General features: G+C 44.1%; 1 protein-coding gene across 1 annotated transcript in view; it reads left to right on the top strand.

Annotated features, from left to right (window-relative positions):
• Nucleotides 1-8,780: 8,780 nt before the first annotated feature.
• Nucleotides 8,781-9,904, top strand: part of LOC137342472 (uncharacterized) — a 70,296-nt gene continuing 69,172 nt past the window's right edge. Inside the window, exons 1-2 of the mRNA XM_068006363.1 lie at nucleotides 8,781-8,849; nucleotides 9,345-9,504. Coding sequence (XP_067862464.1) covers nucleotides 8,781-8,849; nucleotides 9,345-9,504 — 229 coding nt within the window. The remainder of the gene's footprint in view (nucleotides 8,850-9,344; nucleotides 9,505-9,904) is intronic.

Genomic DNA, 9,904 nt, shown 5'->3' with positions numbered 1-9,904 from the left:
CTTTTACTCTGCCTAAACGCGTCTCCCGTGGCCTCTGAAACACGCCATGGAAACGGAGGTGAGTTGCAGCCGGCAGCAGATTAGACTTTAAACCAGTGTTTGACAGATGGTGATTAAAGGTGAGTTTTTGCAGCAGGGCAATCAGTTCTCTCAGACAAACCTTTGGCTGGGAGTTAGAACCATAGAACCATAGAAAAGATACAACACAGAGGGGGCCATTCGGCCCATCGTGTCCACGCTGGCTTGAAGAACAACCAGGTACCCATTCTAATCCCACCTTCCAGCACCCGGTCCGTAGCCCTGCAGCTTACAGCACCTTAGGTGCAGGTCCAGGTACTTTTTAAAAGAGTTGAGGGTCTCTGCCTCTACCACCAATTTGGGCAGCGAATTCCATACACCCACCACCCTCTGTGTAAAAAGGTTTTTCCTCATGTCCCCTCAAATCCTTCCGCCAATCAGCTTAAATCTGTGTCCTCTAGTTCTTGAACTCTCCGCTAGGGGAAACATGGACTTCCTGTCTACTCTATCTGGGCCCCTCATAATTTTGTACACCTCAATCAAGTCTCCCCTCAGCCTCCTCTGCTTCAAGGAAAACAATCCCAGCCTATCCAATCTCTCCTCGTAGCTGCAATTTTCAAACCCTGGCAACATTCTTGTAAATCTTCTCTGCACTCTCTCCAGAGCAATTACGTCCTTCCTGTAATGTGGTGACCAGAACTACGCACAATACTCCAACTGTGGCCTTAGCAGCGTTTTATACAGTTCCATCATTACATCCCTGCTTTTGTATTCTATACCTCGGCTAATAACGGAGAGCATTCCGTATGCCTTCTTCGCAACCTTATCTACCGGTACTGCCACCTTCAGGGACTTGTGCACATGCACTCCAAGGTCTCTCACTTCCTCTACCCCTCTCAATATATTCCCGTTTACTGCGTATTCCCTTTTACTGTTTGCCCTCCCTAAGTGCATTACCTCACACTTCTCCGGGTTGAACTCCATTTGCCACTTTTCCACCCACTCCACCAACCCATTGATATCTTCTTGGAGTCTACAGCTATCCTCTTCACTATCAACTACACGGCCAATTTTTGTGACATCTAAAAATTTGCCAATCATGCCCCTTACATTCAAGTCCAAATCATTAATATATACCACAAACAGCAAGGGACCCAACACTGAGCCCTGTGGCACACCACTGGAAACAGATTTCCATTCGCAAAGACATCCATCGACTTTTACCCTTTGTTTCCTGTTACTGAGCCAATTTTGGATCCAATTCGCCACATTTCCCTGTATCCCATGGGCTTTTACCTTTCTGACCAGTCTGCCATTTGGGACCTTGTCAAATGCCTTACTAAAATCCATGTAGACAACATCCACTGAACTACCCTCATCAATCCTCCTTGTCACTTCCTCAAAGAATTCAATCAGATTTGTAAGGCATGACCTTCCCTGAACAAATCCATGCTGACTATCCCTGATTAAACCATGCCTTTCCAAGTGACAGTTTATCCTATCTCTCAGTATTGATTCTAATAGTTTGCCCACCACCGAGGTAAGACTGACTGGCCAATAATTTGGCCTTTCCCTCATACCCTTTTTAAACAATGGTACTACGTTTGCAGTCTTCCAGTCCTCCGGTACCTCCCCTGTATCTAGTGAGGATTGGAAAATGATCCTCAGAGCATCTGCTATTTCCTCCCTGGCTTCCTTCAATAGTCTTGGAAACAATTCATCCGGCCCTGATGACTTATCAACTTTGAAGGATTCCAGTCCCTCTAGTACTTCCTCTCTTGGTATCCAATATTTCACACCTCTCCTCTTTAACTACTATGTCCGGATCATCCCTTTCCTTTGTGAATACGGAGACAAAATATTCATTTAAAACCCTACCCACATCCTCTGCTTCTACACACAAGTTACCCTCATCATCCCTGATAGGTCCCACCTTTACCTTAGCTATCCTCTTGTTCTTAATGTACTGATAAAACATCTTTGGGTTTTTTTTAATCTTACTAGCTAATATTTTTTCATGCCCTCTCTTTGCTTTCCTTATTTCCTTTTTTACGTCATCCCTGTACTTTCTATACTCCTCTAGGCTTTCTGCAGTATTTAGTTTTCTGTGACAGTCATAAGCTTTCTTTTTCCGCTTTATCTTGCCCTGTATACTTTGAGACAACCAGGGGGCTCTAAATTTGGCAGTGCCACCCTTTCTCTTTGAGGGGACGTGTCTGCATTGTACCCGTAGAATTTCACTTTTTAGTGCCTCCCATTGGCTTGCCACTGATTTCTCCTCAAGTTGTTGTGTCCAGTCCACTTCTGCCAAATCACCTCTTAGTTCTGTAAAATTTGCCTTCCCTCAATTTAAAACATTTACTTCTGATTTAACTCTGTCCTTTTCCATAATAATGCTAAAACTAACTGAATTGTGCTCACTATCCCCAATATGGTCACCCACTGTCACTTCACCCACTTGCCCATCTTCATTTCCCAGGACTAAATCTAGAATTGCATCCCCTCTAGTTAAGCTTGTCACATACTGGCTAAAAAGTTCTCCTGGACACCAATCAAGAATTTTGTGCCCTCTGTGCCCCTCACACTGTTTGAACCCCAGCTGATGTTAGGGTAGTTGAAGTCCCCTACTATTCTTGCCCTCTTATTTTTGCACTCAGAAATTTGCCTACATATTTGTTCTTCTATCTCCCTTTTGCCATTCGAGGGTCTATAGTACACTCCTAGTAGTGTGACTGCATCTTTTTTATTTCTTAGCTCAACCCATATGGCCTCGATTGAAGATCCATTTAGCATATCATCGCTTCTCACAACTGTAATTGATTCTTTAACCAATAATGCTACCCCCCTCATTTTTTATCACCCACTCTATCCTGCCTGAAAACTCTATATCCAGGGATATTTAGCTGCCAATTATCTCCCTCTTTAAGCCAGGTTTGCATTATAGCAATGATGTCATGCTGCCATGTGTCTATCTGTGCCCTTAGCTCATCTGCTTTGTTTGTAATATTCCTTGCACTGAAGTATCTACCCTTTAACCCCGTCAAATTCCTGTGCTGAACATTATTTAACCTTTGCTTCTTTTGCCTTTCTGAGTTGCTAACTACGTCACTAACTGCTTTTCTACTTCCTGTTTCCTGGTCTGAATTTGTCCTATCTGTACCTGCCCTTTGGTTCCCATCCCCCTGCCATACTAGTTTAAACCCTCCCCAACAGAACAAGCAAATGCCTACATGAGGATATTGGTCCCAGTTCTGCTTGGGTGCAACCCGTCCGGCGAGTACAGGTCCCGCCTTTCCCAGAATCAGTCCCAATGCCTCAGGAATTTAAACCCCTCCCCACTACACCATCTCTCAAGCCACGCATTCATCTGGTCTATTCTCCTATTTCTGCTCTCGCTAGCACGTAGCACTGGGAGTAATCCTGAGATTACTACCTTAGAGGTCCTGCTTTTTAATTTATTTCCTAACTCCCTATATTCTGCTTGCAGGACCTCATCCCTTTTTTTATCGATGTCGTTGGTACCGATATAGATCACGACCTCTGGCTGTTCACCCTCCCCCTTCAGAATGTCCTGCAGCCGCTCCGTGACATCCTTGACCCTAGCACCAGGGAGGCAACATACCATCCTGTTCTTTGTGTTTAGACTCAGATTTCTTTGTTCACACTCAGAATTCTTGTTTTCAGACGTATTTGCCTGCATCAGGATGGGGTGCAATGGATTTATTCAGCACTACATCTGAGTAGGAGGCACATCAGCACCCGTGCCAGGTACGGCATGCAGTTATGGGAGTTGCAGCTCCACAAGACAGAGGTGTGCCACAGGTACCTGCAGAAGAGCAGAGAGGGGACCAATGGAGTGGCCGAGGTCACAGGAGGCACTACTCTTGTGAGAGGTTCCATGGACCGAGGCTGAGCTTCCTGGACCTCTCTGAGGAGCAGTGCCTACGCAGGCTCAGATTGAGTCGCCAGGTGGTCGCAGACATATGCAGCCTCCTTCATGCAGAGCTGCTCCCAACTGGGCCTGGTGGCCACGCATTTAAAGTTACCACTGCCCTCAACTTCTTCACCTCTTGATCCTTCCAGTGTGCCATCGGTGACAACACCAGGATCTCTCAGTCGTCTGCACATAAGCGTTTACAACAGGTCACAGATGGATTGTTTTGCGGAACATCCCACTACATCAAGTTCCCCATCGACAACATCAGCCAGACTGAGAGAGCAGTCGGTTTCCACTCTCTGCCTGGCTTCCCACGGGTGCAGGGCACAATTGATTGCGCACATGTAGCAATCCGAGGACCTCCACATGATTCAGTACTGTTCATCAACTAAAAGGGATATCATTCCATCAGTGCGCAGCTGGTTTACGACCACCGGATGAGGTTTCTGCAGGTCTGTGCCAGATTCCCTGGCAGCTGCCATGACTCCTTCATTTTTCGTGAATCCAACATCCCGGCCCTCTTCCACTCACAAAACAGACGTAAAGGCTGGTGCAGACGTGGCTCCATGACACCTCTGAGAAACCCCACCAACGAGGCACAGCCACGGTACAATGGGAGTCACATCACCATCAGGTCTGTCATTGAACAAGCCATTGGAATGCTCACAATGCGCTCCAGGTGCCTGGATCGATATGGGGGAACCCTTCAGTACTTACTGGCGAGGTTGTACAGAATAATAGTCGTGTGTTGCGTGCTGCACAGCATCACTCAACAGAGAGGGTTACCAGTGGATGAGGTCCCATGCGTTCATGAAGCATCTTCACCTGCCATCAACACAGAAGAAGACAACGAGGAGGAGGACAATGTGCAAAGCATCAGCAGAGCTGCATCTCACCTGTCTGCTCGTCATGCCAGGGAGTCACTCAAATTTGATAGTTTCTCATAGGGAGATCTACAAAGTGACTACAGCCAAGTACTCAGAACACCTGAAATGACCGCCAAAACCAGCATTCCCCCCACCCCACAGGTTGCGCAAAACATTCCTACAACAGCACATTGGAAATGTACCAAATGGGTGGCATCAAGTCTCACCTTTCATGAACAACTATATGAAAGGACGCTTTCACAAAAGGGACTCAGGAATGGGCATGACGTGGCAGTGGTGGTGATAATCATAACATTTAATGTGATGTTAACATAAACCAAATGTAAATGAAAAACATGACAGTCAGACACCGCTTGGTGATTACAAAACCTTAGCCTTCTTCTTCCTACAGCTTCTGTGTGGTGCATACCCTGTGGCAGAAGTTGTGGCAGGTTGCTCAGATTCATGCCCGGGCTGAAGGGTATTGGATCCCTTGAGGGGCCTCTCCAAAGACTGCTCCCACCTGCACCTGTGCAGGGACAAACTCGATCACCTGGAGAGGAGGCGGCATTGCGGGTACCGGTTGAAGGGGGAGCAACAGGTGAGACGTGGGAGCGCGATGAGTGGAGTTCCCTATTCCATGTTCCCTTTTCCCATCATCCCTCTCCTGGGCCAGGCCTACAACACTCCCACCACTTTGCTGGTCAAGGATAGAATATTAGAGCCTGGTCTACAGTTGCTTCCAAGCCTTTATTGAAAGAGATCTCCCGTACATACACACCACACCCTAGATAAGCTCTCATATAAAAAGGATGGGCGGAGATGTGGCAGATGAAATTTAATGCAAAAAATGTGACGTGGTACATTTCAGTAGGAAGAATGAGGTGAGGTTTGATAAACTAGAGGGCACAACTCTAAAAGGGATACAGGAACAGAGAGATCTGGGGGTATAAGTGCACAAATCGTTAAAAGCGGCAGGGCAGGTTGAGAATGCGGTTAAAAAAGCATATGGGATCCTGGCTTTATAAATAGAGGCTTAGAGTACAAAAGTATGGAAGTTATGGTGAACCTTTATAAAATACTGGTTCGGCTACAACTGGAGCATTGTGTCCAGTTCTGGGCACCACACTCAAGGAAAGATGTGAAGGCCTTAGAGAGGGTGCAGAAGAGACTTACCAGAATGATTCCAGGGATGAGGGACTGCAGTTACGTGGGTAGACTGGAGAAGCTGGGGTTGTTTTCCTCAGAGCAGAGAAGACTGAAAGGAGATTTGATAGAAGTGTTCAAAATCATGAAGGGTCTAGACAGAATAGATAGACAGAAACTGTTCCCATTGGCGGAAGGGTCAAGAGCCAGATGACATAGATTGAAGGTAATTGGCAAAAGAACCAAAGGTGACATGAGGAGAAACTTTTTTACACAGTGAGTGATTAGGATCTGATTAGTTCAGCAGTGTATTTTGACTATAATTCAGCGTTGCAAATTGACGAGAATTCGGCATTGAATTTCCACTATAGTTCAGCATTGTATTTTCATTATAGTTCAGTATGGTATTTTCATTATAATTCTGCATTGTATTTTGACTATAATTCAGCATTGTATTTTGATCATAGTTCAGCATTGTATTTTGACTCTCGTTCAGCATTGTATTTTAACTATAATTCAGCATTGTATTTTGATTATAGTTCAGCATTGTATTTTGATTATAGTTCAGCATTGTATTTTGATTATAGTTCAGCATTGTATTTTGATTATTTTTCAGCATTGTATTTTGATTATAGTTCAGCATTGTATTTTGATTATAGTTCAGCATTGTATTTTGATTATAGTTCAGCATTGTATTTTGATTATTGTTCAGCATTGTATTTTGATTATAGTTCAGCATTGTATTTTGATTATAGTTCAGCATTGTATTTTGATTATATTTCAGCATTATATTTTGATTATATTTCAGCATTGTATTTTGATTATAGTTCAGCATTGTATTTTGATTATAGTTCAGCATTGTATTTTGATTATTGTTCAGCATTGTATTTTGATTATAGTTCAGCATTGTATTTTGATTATAGTTCAGCATTGTATTTTGATTATAGTTCAGCATTGTATTTTGATTATAGTTCAGCATTGTATTTTGATGAGAATTCAGCATTGTATTTTTTCTCTAGTTCAGCATTGTATTTTGATTATAGTTCAGCATTGTATTTTGATTATATTTCAGCATTGTATTTTGATTATAGTTCAGCATTGTATTTTGATGAGAATTCAGCATTGTATTTTTTCTCTAGTTCAGCATTGTATTTTGATTATAGTTCAGCATTGTATTTTGATTATATTTCAGCATTATATTTTGATTATATTTCAGCATTGTATTTTGATTATAGTTCAGCATTGTATTTTGATTATATTTCAGCATTATATTTTGATTATATTTCAGCATTGTATTTTGATTATATTTCAGCATTGTATTTTGATTATTGTTCAGCATTGTATTTTGATTATAGTTCAGCATTGTATTTTGATTATTGTTCAGCATTGTATTTTGATTATAGTTCAGCATTGTATTTTGATTATAGTTCAGCATTGTATTTTGATGAGAATTCAGCATTGTATTTTTTCTCTAGTTCAGCATTGTATTTTGATTATATTTCAGCATTGTATTTTGATTATAGTTCAGCATTGTATTTTGATGAGAATTCAGCATTGTATTTTTTCTCTAGTTCAGCATTGTATTTTGATTATAGTTCAGCATTGTATTTTGATTATAGTTCAGCATTGTATTTTGATTATATTTCAGCATTATATTTTGATTATATTTCAGCATTGTATTTTGATTATAGTTCAGCATTGTATTTTGATTATTGTTCAGCATTGTATTTTGATTATAGTTCAGCATTGTATTTTGATTATTGTTCAGCATTGTATTTTGATTATAGTTCAGCATTGTATTTTGATGAGAATTCAGCATTGTATTTTTTCTCTAGTTCAGCAATGTATTTAGATTATTTTTCAGCATTGAATTTCGATTATTTTTCAGCAATGTATTTAGATTATTTTTCAGCATTGTATTTTGATTATTTTTCAGTATTGTATTTAGATTATTTTTCAGCAATGTATTTAGATTATTTTTCAGCATTGTGTTTTGATTATAGTTCAGCATTGTATTTTGATTATTTTTCAGCAATGTATTTAGATTATTTTTCAGCATTGTGTTTTGATTTTTGTTCAGCATTGTATTTAGATTATTTTTCAGCATTCTATTTTGATTATTGTTCAGCATTGTATTTAGATTATTTTTCAGCATTGTATTTGGATTATTTTTCAGCATTGTGTTTAGATTATTTTTCAGCATTGTATTTAGATTATTTTTCAGCAATGTATTTAGATTATTTTTCAGCATTCTATTTTGATTGTAGTTGAGCATTGTATTTAGATTATAGTTCTGATGTGGAGATGCCGGTGATGGACTGGGGTGGACAAATGTAAGGAATCTTACAACACCAGGTTATAGTCCAACAATTTTATTTTAAAATCACAAGCTTTCGGAGATTATCTCCTTCGTCAGGTGAGTGAGTGAATGACAGGTTCTCAAATCGCATATCTCATATTAGGCTGGGACACCATCACACCAATCAAAGGTGTGTTTGGTGTTCAGACAGGTTAGCCACGGAAAACAGTAGCTCCCAGTGTGCTGAATACACATTGGGCCCGATTTTAGCAGGCCTGCGGGTTCCCAGCGGGTGGTCCTTCGGGAGTGTGGAAAACGCGAACCGCTAAATGAGTGCGCCCCCCGCGCGATCGCGGGATAATTGATTCCATTAAGCCGTGGTTACGGGTTCTCCGCTCCCCAGCTGCGCGCCGGCGGGCTGCGCATGCGCATTAACGTTATCGCGATGGTGGAGCTCTATTTAAAGGGGCAGTCCCCCAAAGCCCCTCCTGCTGCAAGCAAGAGGCATCACAGCATGGCGCACCCCAGGGGCAAGGCTGCGCCACGGTTCTCCGACTTCGCGCTGCAGCTGCATCTGGAGGGTGTGAGGAGGAGGAGGGACACGCTGTTCCCGACAGACGGACGCAAGTGCCCTGGCTCCGTCACCAGGAAGGCATGGGCAGAGGTGGCGGCGGAGGTCAGCAGCAGGGCCAACACCACCAGGACATGGGAGCAGTGCCGCAAGCGGTTCAATGACCTCACTAGGTCCGGCAAAGTGAGTACACCAACGCACCCTCCCACAACCCGTCCCCACCATCACACCAAACAGATCACAACCCCTCCTGCAGAGCCACCACAGCGCTCCCGCAGCAATCCTCACAGCCACTCACTCACCATCCTCGCCGTGCCCACAAGTACCCACCGTCCCTGTCCCCACTCGAACACTACCACACACCCCAATCCCCATGCAATGGGATGGGCATGTGGCACACGCATCCTCCCATCCATCTGCCCCACGCTCAACCCACCCACACCGATGCTTGAGGCGTCTCACTATGCAATCTGCACTCACTCACGCATCTGTGTTTTGCCTTGACAGGAGAAGAGATGCAAGAACGCGCGAGAAAGGGCCCGCACCAGAGGGGGCCCGCCGCACGTGCTGGTACTTACGGATGCAGAGGTGGAGGCGCTCGACATCAGCGGAACGCAACATTGCCTCTCCATGGCGGATGGCGAGTCTGGCGCTGCAGAAACGGCCGGTAAGGGAAAGCTGACACTCACCACTCATGATCGCGAATGACCTTAGCATCACCTGGCATCTGCCGCACCGCAACATTTGTGCACATGCCTGATATTGTCCTCTGTTCTCTTGCAGGGCCGTCTGCGAGCGCTGTGTGTGAGGAGGGCGATTCCTCAGAGGACATGCCGGTCTCTGAGGGTGCATCGTCACATATAAGCCAACCATCCACCAGCGCAGAGACACACACCTCGGTGGATCCCCCTCGCCAACTAGTTGGGGTTGCACATGGTGATTCACCGCGCACGTGTGAGCACGAGCAGACCCTGGTGGCAGGGGCAGCCGCGGAGGGTCCGCGTCGGTGGGAGCACTCATCTCCAGGCTCTGCTCAGCCGGACCCAGATGCTGAACCCAGGGGGCAA

The sequence above is a fragment of the Heptranchias perlo genome, chromosome 26, assembly GCF_035084215.1.
Source record: "Heptranchias perlo isolate sHepPer1 chromosome 26, sHepPer1.hap1, whole genome shotgun sequence".
Taxonomy (NCBI): domain Eukaryota; kingdom Metazoa; phylum Chordata; class Chondrichthyes; order Hexanchiformes; family Hexanchidae; genus Heptranchias; species Heptranchias perlo.
Note: the sequence above shows the minus strand (reverse complement) of the source record. Positions and strands in the feature narration are given on the sequence as shown.